Genomic DNA, 19,578 nt, shown 5'->3' on the forward strand with positions numbered 1-19,578 from the left:
TCCGTCATCGAAAGAAACAACGAATACTTCATAGCACAGGCCTAAATAACAATAAACAATATAAGTATCTTCCTATTAAACCTCTGTAGAACAAATCCAACATTTTTTTTTACCATAAATTAGCAAACCGAAAGTTGTGGTTTCAGTTGGCAAGGATGCGGTCTTCAATCCTGAGTTTTGTAGTTGGCGATTCCTGTTATTTGTTCCTCGTGGACAGGGTGGAAATGATTTAACTCGCTGAAGACGTGTTGAAGTTTGTACAAAGTTTTTTTTTTTATAGAACTTGAATCCACTGTAAAAGCATCAATGGCATAAAAAAAAAACCAGGCATGGACCAGGTTAAAGAATAACATAATAAAATAATACTGTATTTAATCCCCATTGTTGCAAGGCGTGTACAATAAATTGTCTTCCTTTTTTATTTCTGAATTTCTGAATTTCAAAATGCAGAACATTTTTTGTTGTTGTATTACGATTGAAGATATTAACTTTCCAGAAATGTTAAAAACATTTCGTATACTTGTTCTTCTTTGCTGTGTGATATAAATGGGTACACAAAACATTTCCATATATGTCGAGTTAACGAACTCATTTTTGATCTTTGTATTGAGCTGAAACTTTGCCTATGTCTTTAAGAAAGCATCAATAAGACCTGGTAAAAATCCCAAAGTACGTAAGTCAAAACCTGTTAATATATACCAAAACATTGAAATTTGGTCGCCGTATATAGAAGGTATACAGATGACCATATACGGCGAGTAAATTTTGACCCCCTGGGATTAAGATAATATTAAGTGTCATTGCGTATTATGTTCTGAACAGGCCGTAGTTTTAGTTACAGGTGAATCCTGTAAAAACTGGGGCTTTACTCCAACTTTTTATTTTTCTTTAAATTTTACTCGACATAGATGGAAGGTATACAAAGCTTAAAAAAGGACTAGTACTTCCTTCGGAAGTACAAAAATCTATAAAAGGTGATTTTGCAAGCAGGAAGGTTAAGAACAACTTACTAAATGTTAAGAACAACTTACTAAATGTTAAGAACAACTTACTAAATGTTAACAAAAGAAAAAGTTAATAATAAACGCGCCCCTTCCATCTGCCTAAAAATCAAAAGCAAAGCAGCCCTTTAGTAAATTTTGATTTTCCAGTGCATGAATAATTTCAAAAACTTTCCGATCCAATCCATCCCAAGAACGAATAAATCATTCTTTTTTTCTTGGTTTATAGGTAATTTCAATAATTCTCGAAGAATGGCACTGTTTGTGCGGACATTTTTTATTTGTTGCTGTTCTGCTAGTCCAAAAGATATACCGTCCTTCTTCCATTCAGAGGAGCTTATTTCCATGAAGCTTGCATTAAGAAGCAAGTTAATTTTTCGTCCTAGAGCAGATTTTTTATCATCATTGTCTTCACACAGCAATCTATTTTTATTTCTTGCGATTTTTGTAGCATTTGAACATAATTCTCCGCTGTATCAAATTAAATTTAATTAATTGATAAACGATTGGGAAACCATTGAAAAACTTACTCGTTTAATGTTATAAATGATTTCCTAAAAAGAATATCAAGAATATGCAGTTTTACGGTACCAAGTCAATTCACTAGATTTACTATCCGGGAGTGGAGCAGCATCAGCGACTAAATAATCCAGGATGTCCAGCATTTTCATCAAATCACTATCTTCATTGTTTTCAGTAAGGACCTCCATTCGTTGTTTCATTAGAAATATCCTGGCCTCCTTTGGAGAAGCATCCATTTTTGTGAGAAATGCTTTGTAGATTTCACTCATGGTATCATCAAAACCAGGATCCAATTTGGGTTTACAATCAAGTGCCTGTTTAAGAAAATGATCCAGTTGTCGACTTTTAAAGTACTGTTGTTGTGTATGAGATGTGATGCCACCAACCATATAAAGTATACGACTCAGAGCTAATTTTAGGGTATTTTCCGATTCTCTACTTCGTTCAGTTGTGATGAGATGGTGTGCTAAATGATCCATATGTTCACCAAATGAACTAGGGCTTAATTCATTGACCATCATATTCAATTCTTGAGCAGTTGATAGAGTGAATTGCTTTTTCAACAGATTATATCCTGCCTTGGAGACTGCAACCCTGAAATCATCGTGCAAAACATTTGTAGGTGTTGTTTGGGTATCTGAGAACAAGTTATCGAGGTTTTGCCCTGTCTTTTGTTTTTTATTTTGATGAGTTGAAGATGCACCAAGTAGACCTTCTCCATAACTATCGTTTGATTGTCTGTACAGAGCTGAGATTGTTGCCAATCTTCCAGAACGTGATATGGTTTGATTAATCTCGTCTTGATTCTACGAAATCAAATATTTAGACACAATTCAAACCAATCCGTCAGCTGCAAAGTCCAAATTACCTGTACAACCAGTGAAAATGTTGAGGCCCACGTTTGTTCACTAACATTAAGGTCGAGCTATTGGGAACGAAATGAGAATACGGTAAATACGGATTACGCGTCAATTGGCTTACACTAGGGATGTCGGTAGATTGAAACTTTTCCAAGCATAAATCATAGCTTGTATGACATTGTAATAATAATAGTTGGCTAAAAACTTGAAAGGAAAAACTTGATTTTTTACATAAAAGGCCACACACGAAGATCTTTGGGTACAAAATCGGAAATGTCTAAACCTCCGTATTTTTTTCAAACGTATTTTTTTCATACCACTTACAGAAACTCCAGCCAAGACCAGCAGGCCAGTATGCTTACGACTATTTACAGTGCAGTCGCAGCCATTCACGGTTCTTGAGTTCCAAAAACTCAAGAACCCTGCCTAGGAGGTCGCCCCCCTATAGCAAAGACTAGCCGCAGCCGCAATATCACAATATATCTTTTTCAATTTAGCTTCTTTTCAAAGAAACAAGAGTCATTACTAACTAACCTTTTTATGTGATCGGTTACTTTCATACGATAAAAGAAGCATGTTAAGGGAAAAGAAAAGGAGAAGAATAAAGTGTGTGAACCAGCTTTATTTATAGATAAACAAGCTTATGTCAAGATGATTTCATTTGTCTATTTTATCATCCATAATGTTTGAGCCTTTACTTAGATAAAATAGAAACACTTGCAAAAACCTCCCAAGCAAGTCAGAGCTTGGTAATTGTCTATACGTGTTTCAGTAGTAACTTGTAATGACAGTGAGGCAGACTTTATGGAAAACAGAAATCGATCATCCCATGAAGTTTAGATGATATGGCATGTCAATCGACGTGTAGACCATCGCGTGATTCTAAAAAATACGTTTATTTGCAAAAAAAAATACGTTTGAAAAAAATACGGAGTTCTAGACATTTCCCTAAGAAGGATAACACGTTCAGGGCAAAACTTCTACTAGCTAATTTACTTGGTACACTTGGTACACTTTTTATACGAACTTGGTACAACTTGATACATTTGATTCAACTTGATTATAGTCCTCGACAACCTAAGTTGGCCTAAACCAACAATTGTTTCAGCATGAGCCGATAATATATTTTATGTACAGAAGCACACACATGAATTTGATATCCCAAGAGTTCTCAGAATGCCTAATCTAACTCAACACACCTATTGTTATTTATGGTAGAAATGGCATCAGTTTTGAACAAACTTGGATTGAGTAATACTATATGTCTATTATTATGGACAATACCACAATACACAAAACACCTGAAATTCTCGTAGCAATCCGTGACCATGGACATACATCACTTTTTTTAACTGCCTTACTCGCCTCTTTTGAATCCAATCCAAGGGTGCTGGTCAAAAATTAAAGGCGAGGCACGTAATACATATACCTTTTGGGAAGAGCGAAATGATTGTTGACAGAATTGAAGAAAGTTACACCTGAAGACTGTCAAGGTTGGATCCGTCACTCGACGACGATTATTTACAAAGTGTATGAATATGGAAAGAGTATAAGTTCATAATAATAAACTTGGTTTGTTTAGAACTACTAATAAGTTCTTTTTTTTTCTATTGGTTTTGTGATGTGTATATTGACGGTCAAACATTTCTACTGACTATCAGAAATTCCTGGATTTATAAAATTCTATTAAATCCAAAAATTTCTATAGGCCAAATAAAAAATTCTATTTTATTTTTCAAAATATCTATTTTCAAACGCAAAAACTGAGTATATACAATTTCTCTTTTTTTAGGGACAGCCAAAGTGCACGTAGTCACAACGTAGGATCTGTGATTTGGCTATCCCTTAGACCTGGAAACAAGAATATATAATTAAAACAAAGTGATAAGTACGAATAAATGCATATTAAATAATTTAACTATACTTGTTTTGACAGTTCTATCATCACTCTTTTGCCTTTAAGCTCGTTTGATCCATCTTACGCAGAATTATTAAGTTGAAGGCCAAATGAGAAGCTGAAAGTAAGCCATAACACACATATACTGGTTTACCATATGCTGGTTATAATAAATTGTTTTTTTTTCAAGACGATAAGTTATATTGACCTCTTGGTGTCTATTAAAGTATCATAATCCAACATCACGACCACGCGCACCCTGGTTGTCCCTAAAAAAAATGGCTGTCCCTAAGAGACCCGTATAATCAACTATATTTTTAGATCACTATAATTCATTGTCGGCTTGCTTCTTGCAGAGCGTTATAAAGCTTTGTTATCTCTTTTTTTTTTATTTTTAGGTACCCCGGAGCCTTTTTAGGTAGATGTACAACAGTTGTTTTAACTCTTCAGAATACTATGACCAGTAGACGTTGATAGCCTAAGGTCTTCAAAACGTCTCTTTGACCAATTCAATGCGTGTGAAGCCAATAAATACCACAAAGTTTACTTTCAGAAGTAAAACCTGACCCTTTTAAAAGATGTTTTGGCTGAATATGTTAATGCTATGATACTTTTATTTTTACAATGAGGAAGAGAAAAAACGTTTTTAAAAAAAGGAATTCATGATAAATCAGCAAAGTTCGGCGTTTCATGTGTAACAGATTTATTTGGACTGCAAATTGAATCATGTACACCAAATTTATGTGTAAGTACATTATCCAGCAAGCCTCACATTAAAGATTTTCCTGATAAGATGCAGGATAAGATTTTTCACTATTAAAAACTAAATGCATCTCAAGTATATCACGCTTTGAGCCCGTCTTAAAGCATTATAGAATTTTATTGGCGGATGGTGGCAGAAATTACTCCCAAGTTTTCTGCACTATGATTTTGGTGGTAAGCGGAGTTGGTCCGCTGACCACCAAAGGCTGGAAAAGTTGCAGCTTTATTGTTACTCATCGTGACGTTCAATCTTTTTTATTGACTCATATTTGCAAATCGTCGAACTTTCAATTCAGTTGGTTCTGTCATAAAAGTTTCATACCGGGCTTCAAAAAGATTTCCTCCTTTTTCCTCTTCTTTTTCCCATATAATCCTTTTTAAAATAAATATGACGGCACAACCTGATGTTGCCAAAGTTTCAGTACTTGGTTCGGAATCAATTATTGTTGGTTTCCATTTAAGTGAATATCTTGTACGTGACGTTTTGACAAATATCCCAGCCTCCAACTACGTGCTTATCACCGATACCAATTTGGCACCCCTTTATTTGGACAAATACGTCAATGCCTTCAAGCAAGTAAGTAACGAGCTTTATACGGCTAAAGGAGAGAAGGAACCACGCTTCTTTACCCGTGTTCTGCCTCCCGGAGAAATGTCCAAGTCTCGTAAAGTAAAGGCAGATATCGAAGATTGGCTTCTTTCAAATGCTGTCACTCGTGATACATGTTTTTTGGCAATGGGTGGCGGTGTCATGGGTGATTTGATTGGTTTTGTAGCCGCTACTTTTATGCGTGGTGCTCCCGTTGTACAGATCCCTACAACCTTGTTGGCCATGGTCGATTCTTCCATCGGTGGTAAAACTGCGATTGATGTACCTGCCGGAAAGAATTTAATCGGTGCTTTTTGGCAGCCTAAGCGTGTATTCATTGATGTCAACTTTTTAAGAACTTTGCCTGAACGTGAATTTGCTAACGGTATGGCTGAGCTTATCAAGGTAAAATCTTGTTTATTTTAAAATATGGGCATTCTTCAAAAATGTTTATACTAACAACTAATTTCTATTAGACTGCAGCTATTTCAGATGAAAATGATTTTTGTAAATTGGAGAATGGCGTAGAAGCTATTCGTCATGCAGTTTTAGGCAATGATTCTAATGTGCCCAACCAAGGTAAGAAGAAGAAAGAATAAAAAAGCTGAGTATCTTTTTTCATTTGCTGACAACAAACATAAATAATATTAGGTGCTACATTAGATACCCGCACCGAAGCACAAGACATGTTAATGGATGTGATTTTAGCCTCTGTTCGTTTCAAGGCATATGTTGTCACCAGCGATGAAAGAGAAGGTGGTCTTCGTGGTCTTTTGAATTTTGGTCATTCCATCGGTCATGGTATCGAAGCCATTGTTTCTCCCTTAATGCTTCATGGTGAATGTGTGTCGATCGGTTGCATGAAGGAAGCAGAATTAGCTCGTAACTTGGGTCATCTCAACCAAGTCGCTGTCGGCCGTTTAGCCCGTTGTTTCCAATCATACGGTTTACCCATTTGTATGGAGGAAAAGAAGGTCAAGGATAGAATCGGCAGTATTTACTGCCATGTAGATGATATCATGGAAATTATGAAGGTCGATAAAAAGAACCAAGGCGATAAGAAGCGTATTGTTATGCTCTCTGCCATCGGTAAAACTTTAGAACCCCGTGCTTCCATCATTGCCGATGCAGATATTCATAAGGTCTTGGCCCCTGAACAACTCGTTTTGCCTGTGACCGAATCCCCTACTGGTCCCAAGAAAGAAGTTGCATTAACCACACCCGGTTCTAAATCCATCTCTAACCGTACCTTATTGATTGCTGCTTTGGGTAAAGGAACTGTTCGTGTTAAGAACTTGTTGCATTCCGATGATACACAATTCATGTTGGCTGCTTTAAAGAGCTTAAATGCTGCTGATTTCGAGTGGGAAGATAATGGCGAAACCTTGGTCGTTCATGGTGGTGGAGGTAGACTTAGTGTACCCGATAAAGAGCTCTATGTCGGTAACGCCGGTACTGCTTCTCGTTTCTTAACTTCCGTCTTGACCATGATCCCTACTGCTGAAGGCGCTAAAAACCCTACCGCTATCTTAACAGGTAATGCTCGTATGAAGATGAGACCCATTGCTCCTCTTTTGGCTGCATTAAAGGCAGATGGTGCCGAGATTGTTTCTCTTGAAAAGGAAGGCTTCTTGCCCATTGCTGTAACCCCCAACGGTGGTCTCAAGGGTGGTCGTATCGAATTGTCTGCCTCTATCTCTTCTCAATACGTTTCTTCCATCTTATTATGTGCTCCATATGCCACCAAAGAAGTCGAACTCGTTTTGGTTGGCGGTCAAGTGATCTCACAACCTTATATTGATATGACAATTGCTATGATGGAATCATTCGGTGCTGTCGTTGAACGTCTTCCTGAAAACACTTACAAGATCAAACAAACCACCTACAAGAACCCCGATAACTATGTTGTTGAATCGGATGCTAGTTCCGCTACCTATCCTTTAGCCATTGCTGCTATCACGGGTACCACATGTACCGTCACCAGTATTGGTTCCAACTCTCTTCAGGGCGATGCTACTTTTGCCATCAACGTACTTAGACCTATGGGATGTACTGTTGTCCAAACGGAAACGGCTACTACCGTCACTGGTCCCCCCATCGGTCAACTTCGTCCTCTTCCCACCATTGATATGGAGACCATGACAGATGCATTCATGACTGCCACTGTCTTGGCTGCTGTTACATCTCCCGCTGATCCCAAGGGTGAAAATATCACACGTATCACTGGTATTGCTAACCAACGTGTAAAGGAATGTGATCGTATTGCTGCTATGGTGCATGAATTAACCAAATTCGGTGTTCAAGCATCCGAATTGCCTGACGGTATTCAAATTCACGGTAAGCCTATCAAGGATTTAAAGTCACCCAAGGAAGGTGTGCATACTTATGACGATCATCGTATCGCTATGAGTTTCTCTGTATTTTCAACTGTCGTGCCTCACGGTACCATTATTATGGAAAAGAAATGCGTCGAAAAGACATGGCCTACTTGGTGGGATGATCTTGAAGGTAAATTGGGTGTTCGTTTGAACGGTGTGGATTTCGGTACCAAATTATCGCAAACCGAAAAGAGTCTGGGTCGTACCCATGCCAAAGCAACCAAGAATATGGACGCTGGTAAATCCATGGTGATTGTCGGTATGCGTGGTGTTGGAAAGACCACCCTTGGACAATATGCCGCTGAGGTATTGGGATTCAAGTTCATCGATGTGGATCTTTACTTTGAAGAAACTTTAAAGACTACCGTATTTGACTTTATCAGTACTTGGGGTTGGGATCAGTTCCGTATCAAGGAATCGGAATGCTTGAAACAATTGTTAGGAAAGGACTCAGAGTATGGTCGTGAATATGTTATTTCTTGTGGTGGTGGTATTATTGAAACCGCTGAATCCCGTGATATTTTAAAGGAACACACCAAGAACGGCGGTAAAGTGTTGCATTTGGTGCGTGATCTGGATCAAGTTGTTCGTTACTTAAATCGTGATAAGACACGTCCCATGTATGGTGAGGATATGATGAATGTTTGGTGTCGTCGTCGTACTTGGTACAAGGAGGTTTGTAACTTTGAATTTGTTGCCTATGCGAATAGTATCGTGGATGACGGTTACGTTTCCCCTACCGAATGGTTAGCCATTAAAAAGGATCTCCAAAGATTCCTTTTCTTCATCAGCGGTCGTGATACCAACCAAGTAAACACTACTGCTGGTCGCGTCGGAGTACCCACTACTTTTGTATCATTGACTTCCAAGGATCTTAACGCCGTTCTCGAAAACCTTGAAGAGATGTGTGAAGGTGCTGATGCTGTTGAATTGCGCGTGGATCTTTTACAAAAGCCTGATTCAAAGAGTGAGATGACCTATATTGAGTATGTTGGTGAGCAACTCTCTCTTTTACGTAGAATGGTGCCAATTCCTGTTATTTACACTGTGAGATCGAAGGGCCAAGCGGGTGCCTTCCCTGATAACGATGAAGAAGGTATGTTTGAATTACTCACTTGGGGTCAACGTTGGGGTTGTGAATATGTTGATGTCGAAACTTGTTGGAGTCCTGCCAGTATTGAAAAGCTTGTGTCCTCCAAGGGCGAAAGTCTCATTATTTCCTCTTGGCACGATGTTCAAAACGTTACACCTTGGGATGGTAAGGCTATTCAGCTCAAGTATGACACCTGTGAAAAATATGGTGATATCATTAAACTTGTTGGCAATGCTCAAAGTTTCCAAGACAACATGGCACTTGAAACATTCCGCGCTTCCAAGAAGGATGGTAAAGATCTTATTGCTATCAATATGGGTGCTGCCGGTCAGTTATCTCGTGTGATCAACGAGTGTTTAACTCCTATTACTCATCCTGCACTTCCACATAAGGCCGCTCCTGGTCAACTCTCTTTAGCCGAAATCAATAAGGCTCGTCATCTCATTGGCCTTTTACCTGCCCAAAACTTCTGGTTGATCGGCACTCCTATCCAACATTCCATGTCGCCTACTCTCCATAACACTGGTTTCAAGGTCTTGGGTCTTCCCCATCAATACGGTCTTTTGGAATGCCATATGGTTGAATATGCTGAAGATGCTATCCTCAAGGATCCCAATTTCGGTGGTGCCTCTGTCACTATTCCTCACAAGTTAGCTATCATGAAGTATCTTGACGAGGTGTCCGATAATGCTAAGGCAATTGGTGCAGTGAATACCATCTTTGTGCGTGATACTCTTGTAAACGGTGAGAAGAAGCGTGAATTCATTGGAGAAAACACTGATTACATTGGTATGAAGCGTTGTATTCAATCCTTGATGTTGGATGCTACCAACCCTCCCGAGCAAGGTCTTGTGATCGGTGCTGGTGGTACTGCTCGTGCCGCCCTTTACACATTGCAAAAGATTGGTATCAAAAAGATCTACTTGTGGAACAGAACCATCTCTAAGGCCCACGATCTTCAAAAGGCCTTTGAAAACATTATTGACGTGGAAGTGATTGATTCTTTGAATGCCAAGATTGAACCTGGTGTGATTATCTCTACAGTTCCTGCCGATTCCGGTATTGAGTTACCCGAACTCTTGTACGGAGGCATCAAGGGTATTATTTGTGACATGGCTTACAAGCCTCGTCGTACAAAGTTGCTTTTGCAAGCTGAACGTAAGGGTTGGTCTTGTGTTGAAGGCATCGAAATCTTGATCTCTCAAGGTATTGCTCAGTTTGAAATCTGGACAGGAAAACGTGCTCCTATTACCAAAATTGAAGGTGAAGTGTTGAAGAAGTATGAATTATAAACAAGAAAATTCATCGCAGAAACAAAAAAAGTAATATGTAATAAAAATGAATTTTGTATTTTTAAAAGCCATAAATTAATTGAACTACATTGCATTAAAATTAGCAACGGTTTTTATATTATCGCATCTTATTGTTAAATTTTGATTCTAGAATAAGTCATCTGGATGTCAAATATCCAGAGATGTAAACCTTTGTAATATAGTGAAAACCCTACAATTTAAACAAATTGCTTCATTACAGATCTAAATACCTGGCTTTCCATTGGATTGTTCCAAACTACTGGTTTATAATTAGAAAACGTGGTCACTTGGCTCTCTTGTACTTTTTTTTTACCTGATCTATCGAATGTCCTTACTCACATCAGGCACATAAGTAGATACATTAAAATGTTTGATAGTCAGTCTTTCTTAAAATCTTAAGTAAGAAAAACGCACTAATCAAAGGAGTTGATAAATCATAAAGAAAACTTAACGAACCGCAATTTGGAAATCCGCCGATTGGCGTTTGAGACACACACTGTATTTATAGAAGGCTCCTTTTTTTGTATCTAGTAATTTTACCTTTTTACTACTCTCCTTTTTATTTATTTATTTATTTTTAAAACCTACTTTATTGAATGAAGGTGCTTAGTCAATTACTGGGAAGATACTCTGAACACAACAAGCCATTTATTTTATTTCGGCTGCCAGAGACTGACGTCCTATTGTACAGATTATCAGATATCAAACCGCTATTTAATATTCCCACATTTTCATTTAAAAAAGCCACCTACAAAAATTGCTTTCGAGACGGCGAAGACACCTATTTGGATACAAACGTGCTGGGCGATTTAGCTCATCAATTCAATCGTCATTTGCTTGCTGAGCTTTGTAAATTAAAGCCCAATGACTACAATCTTGGCCTTGCCGATGCCATCCTTCAAACTTTTCCTCAATTCAAACGAGCTCCCAAGGAAGAACATATTTGGGAATCGGTTCAGTTACCGTTGGAAAATATGGAGGATGTCATTGACAGAACCATCAAAATTGAACCGATTTCACCTCCAAATATTCATCAAGTTATACCCGAAGCAAGAAACGCTATGGCTTTAGACAAGGTGCTTTTGAGCTCAAATGAATTAAAAAGACAAAGGTAACAAAGAGAGAATAAGAAAGGAGAAGGGGGGGGGGGGTATTGGAGAATTGCTAATAAGAATGCATGCATCGATAGCTTACTTGAGTCACCTAATAAACGTCAACGAATTGGTACTGGTTCGCAAAGTATAGAGTCGGACCGAGATAACAAAAGACCTCACTCATTATCCGCCGTTACCGCTGGAAATAATAGTGCACCACTTTCAAGACAAATCCGTAAAATACAATCTCATCCAGTGAGCGAAATGGAGGATACTGCTGCACCTGTACCATCCAGTAGTAAAAGATTGTCTATAAAACACAAGAACTCTTTAAACTTGACCATCTTTGCACCCTCCTACAATGAACAATTGACTGGCGTGCGATCAGCACCCATTAATTCGAATTTCAATAGACCTTTACCAAACCAACCGGCTCAGCAGAATACAAGATCTAATTATGGTAAGCAATTTACCTGCATACATGTAAACTTTATTTTACTCACATACATACAGCAAACCACGGCCCTGCAGTTGGTTCCACGCCACATAATATAGCACCTGCATCTGCAACCATTGCTAGAGCTCCTTTTACACATCAACCTTCCCCCAGAAGACACGAATTTGCTATTCCACCTATCGTGCCTTCTCAACAACAGCCCCCTCGCTCTGCACATCCTACGAGCAGAGATAACAAACTATATCAGCAATATATCGCATCACCTTCACTTTATGGTGGCCATCATCCTCATACCACCAAACCTCAACCTTCGTCTTACCAAAGAAACCACGAATCAACACTGGCTGTGAATGCAGCTAGCGTACCTTTACCTCCGAAGACACCTACTACCAATTCATTTGCTGCTCTTCAGCGCCAACAATATCTTCAACCTTTTGAACACTTATTTGATACGATTGAGACCACGCGCACTTTAAAAAGTACACTGGATGATCAAATCAGACGATCCTCATCCCTCATGCAGACCTTACAAACATCTGCCACTACCATTGAAGGGCTAGTTCGAAACCAAGTTAAAGAAGCACAATGGGAAATGATGTCACAAGTGGAACAGACGATGGAGAGTATGGTGCGTCGAGTTGAAGCGATTGAGGCGAAATTAGACCGTGCATCGGGTATTTCACCTATCAAGAAGCAACTTCAGAGACAACCCGAATTGAACTATCAACATACAACGTCCTTACCTTCGCCTTTACCAAGTGCTACACGAGAAGAACGTGCAGCGGCGGAAGACCTAGTGGCGTTTTCAAAGAGAGAGGGCACGGAGCAGCATGAGGAATTGCAAACTCCCCCAACCATCGTTAGGTCCCAAAATGATATTGGACCTCAAGAATATCACAACATGTTGGATACACTTCGTGAACGTCTTGATCGTTTAGAAAGACAGATTGACACGTAAAATTTATATATCTATATACATATATCTATCACAATAAATAATATCTTATCCATCAATCCTGTTTTATTATTATTCAAGTGACGAACAAGATAAAAATAAGCATTAAATTTCTTAAAAACGTCAACAGTTTACTTTTCTTTCTTTCTTTTTGTTAATCAAACATTATAACCTGTGATAATGAACCAAACAACAACACTTAAAAATGAGATCAGACGCACAAATAGGACTCAAAAACAGTGGCATACAAAAAAACATTACCAGAACGGGAATGACCCTTTACATATCACCACAATGAGCGAAGAAGAAACTAGACAAGTTGTCAACCATGTAAAATCCAGCTTTACTTCCTCCAGCAAAAATCTAGCCAAAAAAAATACAAAGCACACGAAAAATGCTCAAACCCAAACAAACAAGCCAAACGTCAAAAATGGAGGAAATCAAACCAAGAAGGCTATCATCTTTCCCAATAAGAAATGTGTGGATGCACAAACACAGACCGAGGAGACCAGCTTCTTGTCGTCACCGTTGAGATTGTTTTCGGTGAAATCACCCACCCTGATAAACACAACTTTATATGAACTTGTAAGGTCTTTTTTTTTCAGATAATAAAATAAAAAAAAAAATAGCTTATGAACATCTCTCCTTTAGACACACTGAGTTTCCTGTCTTTCGAACAACTTATTAAGACGTCCTAGTTTTGTATTGAACTAGGTGCCACTCTTTAGCATGAATGATAAATTAAATGCTCATATTAAAGCTGCCGCGCTATACATATATATATCTGTTATCTATAATGCGATACATCACAGGGAGCTAGTCGGCTAAACCTGATCTTATTCCAATCTGGTATACGAGATGTAACGTAAATAAAACTTTCCAGAGTACAAATTTTGAATTGTTGCCACCTAACCCCATTTTGTTAAATGTGCGCATTGATAATAGATACCACGTACCATGTAAATTTCAACACAAAGAATAATTTAAACGGGTCTCTTAGGGACAGCCAAATTTTCTTAGGGATAGCCAGGGTGCGCGTAGTCGTAGTGTTGAGATTATGATACTTTTATAGACATCAAGAGGTCAATATAACTTAACAACTTGAAATATATACACATTTATTATAACCAACATAGTTTAAACTAGTATATGTGTTTTACAGCTTACTTTCAGCTTCTCGTTTGGACTTTACCTTAATATTTCTGCGTAAGATTATGATCAAAGGAGCTCATAGGCGAAAGAGTGATGATAGAATTGCCAAAATAAGTATAAATAGTTTAATATACATTTATTCGTAATTGTTACATTGTCTTTGATTGTATATCCTTGTTCCCAGGTCTACAGAACATCCAAATCACAGATCTTACGTTGCGACTACGTGCACTTTGGCTGTCCCTAAGGAAAATTTGGCTGTCCCTAAGAAAAGCGTAATTTAAATCACTGGCTATCATATTTCATTATCCCTTTTTTTAGGCCAATAATAATCTGAACATTGCATGACCGCCTTCGTTAGCTTGTCGCCACTTTTTTTGTAGCAAAGAAGTTTAATTATAAAACATTGAATAGCAGCAGTTACTTTTCATACATAGTAACCCAAGTATTTTTTCTGGAAATCATCATGAACAAAATGGCCGAGTATAGTCAGAAAATAGCCTAAAAAGCGGAATTCGAAATGGAATGAACTCCGGGGCAAACCAATTTACGAGCTAATGGTTTGTTTTTTTTCTATTTAACACTCTTTCTTTTTCTTATACATATATACATACACTTTGAGTAATGGCCTGGTTACGCTCGCCGAAACAATTTATCAAACTTATAGTGATATTTATACTACTAAGTACAAGCTTAGTTGTATTTCTACCAAAGTTTTATACCACACGAGTTACAACATTAAGTGATGCCAAGCCAGATGATAATGACACACTCAATCTAGAAGAGATTCCATTTACAGAATTCAACACAACCTGGGATGAAGGTGAGAACTTATAAAAAACCCATGCGTGTCTTTTACTTACTGTATTGGCTGTTGCCGACGTAGAAAGTAATCCTTGGGTGATATCGAATTCGATTTATAACAACAGTGAAGGCTATTTGGACCAATTAAGATCCTACACCACTGAAGGACACACCTATGAAGCACTTTTGACAAGTGGATCACCTAAAAGTGAACGAGCTGTTACTATTCTTTTACCCATCTATTCCAAAGAATCTTTTTCCAAATTAGATGCAGTTTTGGACTGGACAGAAGATATCACTTTACAAATCTCCATCGTTTGTTCTTCTCAGTATAAACCCATGATTGACGAAAAGATTCGTGATGCGGCTCATATCAAAGCAACCGTGCTGGATCGATCCACCCACGCCAGCACATTCGCGCCTGGCACTGCGGGTGCTTCCGTCTGGCTTCAAGCCCTTAACCCAGAAGACATCGAGACCGAGTATGTCTACATCATGGACGAAACCATCGCACCTTCACCGTATTCATTAAAGGAATTAGAATATCTCTTTTATGTCAACCCATTAGACGATTACAAGAATGCATTGATCGGAACTAGAGGATTGGTTTTGTCCAAAGAAGAAAACTTTTGTTTGCCAATTGATGACAGATTACCTGTGGATAAAGCACAACCTGTCGATATGCTCTTGGGTTCCTGGCTTTTACAAAAGTCTTGGTTACCCTTTATCATGGCCGATTTGAGCTTTGATGCCTTAAGTTTACCACTGGGTTATTACATTAGCTTGAACCTGGATCAACAGTTGAATGTACCTACCGTCGTTCTCCCTACTTTTGTAGAGGATCGAATTACGAATTCCAACAAAGCTGTATGTCAAAAGGTTCAAGAGTCTTGGTTAAGCAACAACGTATGGAGAGAGTTGGTTTCGAAAAACAGATACCCTACTGTATTGCAATACAGAGACTTGACAGAGCATGGTGCCATGGTCGTAGCCCAAGGATCCAAACAATTGATCTCTTTGCATCCTCTTTTATGTCGATTCAGGAACTATCCTGTGCATTTGGTGATATTGGGGGACTTGACGATGGAAAGTGTGCAACATGCATTGAAAGAAACAAACTGTGGCGGTGTTCATGTGCATGATTTCACTGCCATCAAGGAAGGTTTTGAGGATACTAGTATTGGAAGATTGGTCAAAGTAGTTCAGCCTCGTGTCTTGATTCAAATCCAACACTTATCTCCCATGTATCATGCTATTCAATCGATTGCCAAAATGTATCAAATTACGGAAATTGGGTTACCTGAAAAGGAGATTGTTCATGCTTTATGGATTCCTGATCTTTCTTTGGACGCTTTACAATGTAAGTCATTGTCAATCTTCTATAGCTTTTTTTTTCTCATTTATCTCAAAAAACATAGACTGGAACCAGGTTCGTATTAAGCTGGTAGTAATCACTGACCGAAGACCCCATTCTTTGTCCCGTCTTTTACAGTCTGCCGCTAAATCGGTGTATGTGGGAGACCAAGTGGATTTGACTGTGCATATGGAACAATCGGCGGATCGCGTAACTCGCATGTTAGTCAATAGTTTCATGTGGCGTCAAGGCCAAAAGATGATCCGTCACCGTATTCGTAAGGGAGGATTGATGCCAGCCATTGTTGAATCATGGTATCCTAGCAACAATGATGAATACGCTGTTCTTTTGGAGGATGATATTGAAGTGTCACCCTTATTTTATGTCTGGTCGAAATATGCTATTTTAAAATACAGATACAGTGGTAACAGCGATGCGTATCGATTAATGTACGGTATTAGTCTTTATGCACCTCGTAATCTGGAATTGGTGCCTGCCGGTCGTGTTACGTTTGATCCCAACGATGTTTTATTACCCGCAGGATACCCTGAACATGTGCCTTATGCCAGTCAAATTCCTTGTAGTTGGGGTGGTGTTTACTTTCCCGAACATTGGAAAGAGTTCCATTCGTACTTGGTAACACGCTTAAATGATCTTAATTTACCCAAGGACCATACGGAACGTTTGATTAGTGTACCAGGTAGTCGATCCGATAAATGGAAGAAATCATGGAAGAAATACTTTATCGAGATGGTCTATTTACGTGCCTCTGTCATGCTCTATCCTAATTTCCAAGGCTTTGAAGCGTTCTCTACCAACCATGTAGAGTTCGGTACTCATGTCAAATCGGAGAAGAGATCGTCAGTGATCGGCACATTTATGGTGCCTTTGATGCAACGCGACACCATCTTGTCCCAATTACCCAACGGAAGTTTACCCCTATTTGAAAACTTACCGGTATTAGATTTATGGGGCCAGGTACAGTCTCTGGATATTTTGGAGGACATTGCAAGCAAATATCATGCTCATATCTCTACATGCCCGCGTACATTTGGCACGTTTGATCCTCAAGAGTTCTTTTGTCGTGTGGATGGACCACCTGATAAACCTCAAGAATTCCCCATGGGCGCCAAGACGCCCAAACCTCCGGTATTGATCAAGGATGCAGTGCAGCCCATTAACTATCGTCCTGTATACGAGTATACTGAAGAAGAGGAAGAGATTGGCCGTGCGGAATGGCTTGAGTTTGGTCCTAAACCCATTGATGTTGCTCAGTTGCCGTTTGTTGAGGAACGTTTCTCCAATAAGGATGATGAGATGTTGGATCTGGAGAATGATTTGGATACTTTGAATCGATTGTATTTGAAGTTAAATCCTGAAAACCTCGAGTTCCTCAAGGACGAGATGTATGATATGGAGGAGGAAGAGGAAGAAGAGGAGGAGGTAGAAACAGATGAATTAGATATTTAGTTTTTTTTTTTTTTTTTTTTTTTTTTTTTTTTTTTTTTTCTTTGCCGGAGTGAAATTTACAGCCAATTAAAAAAACCCATTAAATCCCCAAAAAACTCTTAAGTTTTCCGGGACCTCGAAAAAAAAATAGATATAATAATCTAAAATTTTTTTATTATTTCCCTTTTTTCTTTTGCATCTTTATTTCTTTTATAAATGCTTCGTTCAGCTACCCGTCTCTTCGCTGCTAAGCGTGTGGCCGCTTTCGCTCCCATGGTAACAAATTATATACAATAGAAGAAGATAAAAAGATTATTTACTGATATGAATATTAGCGTACTTTTGCTACCAGCATGCCTCGTTTCTCTGATAAGTTGACCATCACTTTGCCCGAGTCTTCTTTCGAGATGTTCAACGCTGAAAAGCCCAGCTTAGAAGTCGAGATCTCCAAGGATGAATTACTCGATATGTACACCAAGATGACCACCATGAGACGTATGGAGATGGCTGCTGATGGTCTTTACAAGGCCAAGAAGATTCGTGGTTTCTGTCATTTATGTAACGGTCAGGTAAAGCATCTATCTTTTTTTTTTCTTCCCCCTTTTTTTTTTTTTTTTTTGTTATGATTTTTTTTTTTTTTTTTGGTTGGGGGTGGGATTAGGTGGGATTTGGGTTGCAACGGGCAAACGCGGGGGATGTTGGGTAAATGAACCCCGCGTTTGATGTCACATTTTTTTATTGACCGACTCTCTAACAAAAAATTTTCTTTATAGGAAGCTGTCTCCGTTGGCATGGAAGCCGCTATTACGGAAACAGATCATGTCATTACTGCTTACAGATGTCACGGTTTCACCATGCTCCGTGGTGGTTCCATTGAAAGCATCTTGGCTGAATTGATGGGTCGTAAGACTGGTATCTCCAAGGGTAAGGGTGGTTCTATGCACATGTTTACCGAGAACTTCTACGGTGGTAACGGTATTGTCGGTGCTCAGGTAAATAACAAGGAAATTTCGGGTTAAAAAGGGCATAGAAAAGTGATTTATTAAACAAAAAATTTATTTTTATAGGTTCCTCTCGGTGCCGGTATTGCCTTTGCTCAAAAGTACCTCGAAAACCCTTCCGTCACTTTCTCCCTCTATGGTGATGGTGCCTCTAACCAGGGTCAAGTTTTCGAAGCTTTCAACATGGCTAAGCTTTGGGATCTTCCCTGTGTGTTTGTCTGTGAGAACAACAAGTACGGTATGGGTACTGCTGCCAACCGTTCTTCCGCCTCTACTGAATACTTCAAGCGTGGTGATTATATCCCCGGTATTAAGGTCAATGGTATGGATGTTCTCTCTGTTTACAGAGCTTGTCAATGGGCCAAGGAATGGACTGTTTCTGGTAAGGGTCCTCTTGTGATGGAGTTGGCTACTTATCGTTATGGTGGTCACTCCATGTCTGATCCTGGAACCACCTACCGTACTCGTGAAGAGATTCAACACATGCGTTCTACCTCAGACCCCATCACTGGTATGAAGCATATCTTGCTCGAACACGGTGTTGCTACCGAAGCTGATCTCAAGGTCATTGATAAGGAAGCTCGTAAGATTGTCGATGAAGCTCTCAAGTTAGCTGAAGCTGCCCCTGAGCCTGCTTTGGCCGAATTCCATACCAACATCTATCAACCTGGTTCTGAACCCTCTGTTGTTCGTGGTCGTGAACCCAAGGAACTTTACTATTACTAAAGTCTTCTAAAAAAAACTTATTAATCATCCCCCCCTCCATCTTTATATTTTACAAAAACTCATAGATATATAAAAAATAAAAAAAAAACTTAAAAAAAAAATAACACTCAAAAGGAAATGTTTAACTGTTATCTGCCCGTGATCCGGGAAAAAAAATATCTCACACAAATC

General features: G+C 38.8%; 5 protein-coding genes across 5 annotated transcripts; 4 read left to right on the forward strand and 1 right to left on the reverse strand.

Moving 5' to 3' along the window:
• Nucleotides 1-1,318: 1,318 nt before the first annotated feature.
• Nucleotides 1,319-2,051, reverse strand: EV154DRAFT_509742 (uncharacterized protein). Its single transcript, XM_051601631.1, has 2 exons — nucleotides 1,532-2,051; nucleotides 1,319-1,472 (listed from the first exon to the last, which is right to left on the reverse strand). The coding sequence occupies exon 1, from the start codon at nucleotides 2,042-2,044 to the stop codon at nucleotides 1,568-1,570; it is 477 nt and encodes a 158-aa protein (XP_051457435.1). The 5' UTR covers nucleotides 2,045-2,051; the 3' UTR covers nucleotides 1,319-1,472; nucleotides 1,532-1,567.
• A 3,356-nt stretch (nucleotides 2,052-5,407) lies between these two features.
• EV154DRAFT_602834 (EPSP synthase-domain-containing protein) lies at nucleotides 5,408-10,466 on the forward strand. The gene is made up of 3 exons (XM_051607316.1): nucleotides 5,408-6,036; nucleotides 6,108-6,210; nucleotides 6,283-10,466. Exons 1-3 carry the CDS (start codon nucleotides 5,431-5,433, stop codon nucleotides 10,392-10,394), a joined length of 4,821 nt encoding a protein of 1,606 aa, XP_051457436.1. The 5' UTR covers nucleotides 5,408-5,430; the 3' UTR covers nucleotides 10,395-10,466.
• Nucleotides 10,467-10,948: 482 nt separating this feature from the next.
• On the forward strand, nucleotides 10,949-12,978 carry EV154DRAFT_551883 (uncharacterized protein). Its single transcript, XM_051605016.1, has 3 exons — nucleotides 10,949-11,526; nucleotides 11,605-11,969; nucleotides 12,023-12,978. The coding sequence occupies exons 1-3, from the start codon at nucleotides 11,012-11,014 to the stop codon at nucleotides 12,922-12,924; spliced, it is 1,782 nt and encodes a 593-aa protein (XP_051457437.1). The 5' UTR covers nucleotides 10,949-11,011; the 3' UTR covers nucleotides 12,925-12,978.
• Nucleotides 12,979-15,858: 2,880 nt separating this feature from the next.
• EV154DRAFT_421039 (uncharacterized protein) lies at nucleotides 15,859-17,701 on the forward strand (the record flags this gene model as incomplete). The annotated part of the gene is made up of 2 exons (XM_051595993.1): nucleotides 15,859-16,237; nucleotides 16,296-17,701. 2 exons carry the CDS (start codon nucleotides 15,859-15,861, stop codon nucleotides 17,699-17,701), a joined length of 1,785 nt encoding a protein of 594 aa, XP_051457438.1.
• Nucleotides 17,702-17,877: 176 nt separating this feature from the next.
• On the forward strand, nucleotides 17,878-19,508 carry EV154DRAFT_509755 (dehydrogenase E1 component-domain-containing protein). The gene is made up of 4 exons (XM_051601632.1): nucleotides 17,878-17,956; nucleotides 18,016-18,249; nucleotides 18,454-18,672; nucleotides 18,748-19,508. Exons 1-4 carry the CDS (start codon nucleotides 17,897-17,899, stop codon nucleotides 19,405-19,407), a joined length of 1,173 nt encoding a protein of 390 aa, XP_051457439.1. The 5' UTR covers nucleotides 17,878-17,896; the 3' UTR covers nucleotides 19,408-19,508.
• The last annotated feature ends 70 nt before the right edge of the window (nucleotides 19,509-19,578 follow it).

The sequence above is a fragment of the Mucor mucedo genome, assembly GCF_025094135.1.
Source record: "Mucor mucedo strain NRRL 3635 chromosome Unknown EV154scaffold_48, whole genome shotgun sequence".
NCBI lineage: Eukaryota > Fungi > Mucoromycota > Mucoromycetes > Mucorales > Mucoraceae > Mucor > Mucor mucedo.

Excerpts from the sequence above, each read along its gene's own strand:
- EV154DRAFT_509742 (XM_051601631.1), bottom strand. The coding sequence starts at position 2,044 with ATGATGGTCAATGAATTAAGCCCTAGTTCATTTGGTGAACATATGGAT.
- EV154DRAFT_602834 (XM_051607316.1), top strand. The coding sequence starts at position 5,431 with ATGACGGCACAACCTGATGTTGCCAAAGTTTCAGTACTTGGTTCGGAA. Across the intron at positions 6,037-6,107 it reads GTATGGCTGAGCTTATCAAG|ACTGCAGCTATTTCAGATGA; the intron begins GTAAAATCTTGT and ends AATTTCTATTAG. Across the intron at positions 6,211-6,282 it reads TTCTAATGTGCCCAACCAAG|GTGCTACATTAGATACCCGC; the intron begins GTAAGAAGAAGA and ends AAATAATATTAG.
- EV154DRAFT_551883 (XM_051605016.1), top strand. The coding sequence starts at position 11,012 with ATGAAGGTGCTTAGTCAATTACTGGGAAGATACTCTGAACACAACAAG. Across the intron at positions 11,527-11,604 it reads AATGAATTAAAAAGACAAAG|CTTACTTGAGTCACCTAATA; the intron begins GTAACAAAGAGA and ends ATGCATCGATAG. Across the intron at positions 11,970-12,022 it reads GAATACAAGATCTAATTATG|CAAACCACGGCCCTGCAGTT; the intron begins GTAAGCAATTTA and ends ACATACATACAG.
- EV154DRAFT_509755 (XM_051601632.1), top strand. The coding sequence starts at position 17,897 with ATGCTTCGTTCAGCTACCCGTCTCTTCGCTGCTAAGCGTGTGGCCGCT. Across the intron at positions 17,957-18,015 it reads TGGCCGCTTTCGCTCCCATG|CGTACTTTTGCTACCAGCAT; the intron begins GTAACAAATTAT and ends TATGAATATTAG. Across the intron at positions 18,250-18,453 it reads GTCATTTATGTAACGGTCAG|GAAGCTGTCTCCGTTGGCAT; the intron begins GTAAAGCATCTA and ends TTTTCTTTATAG.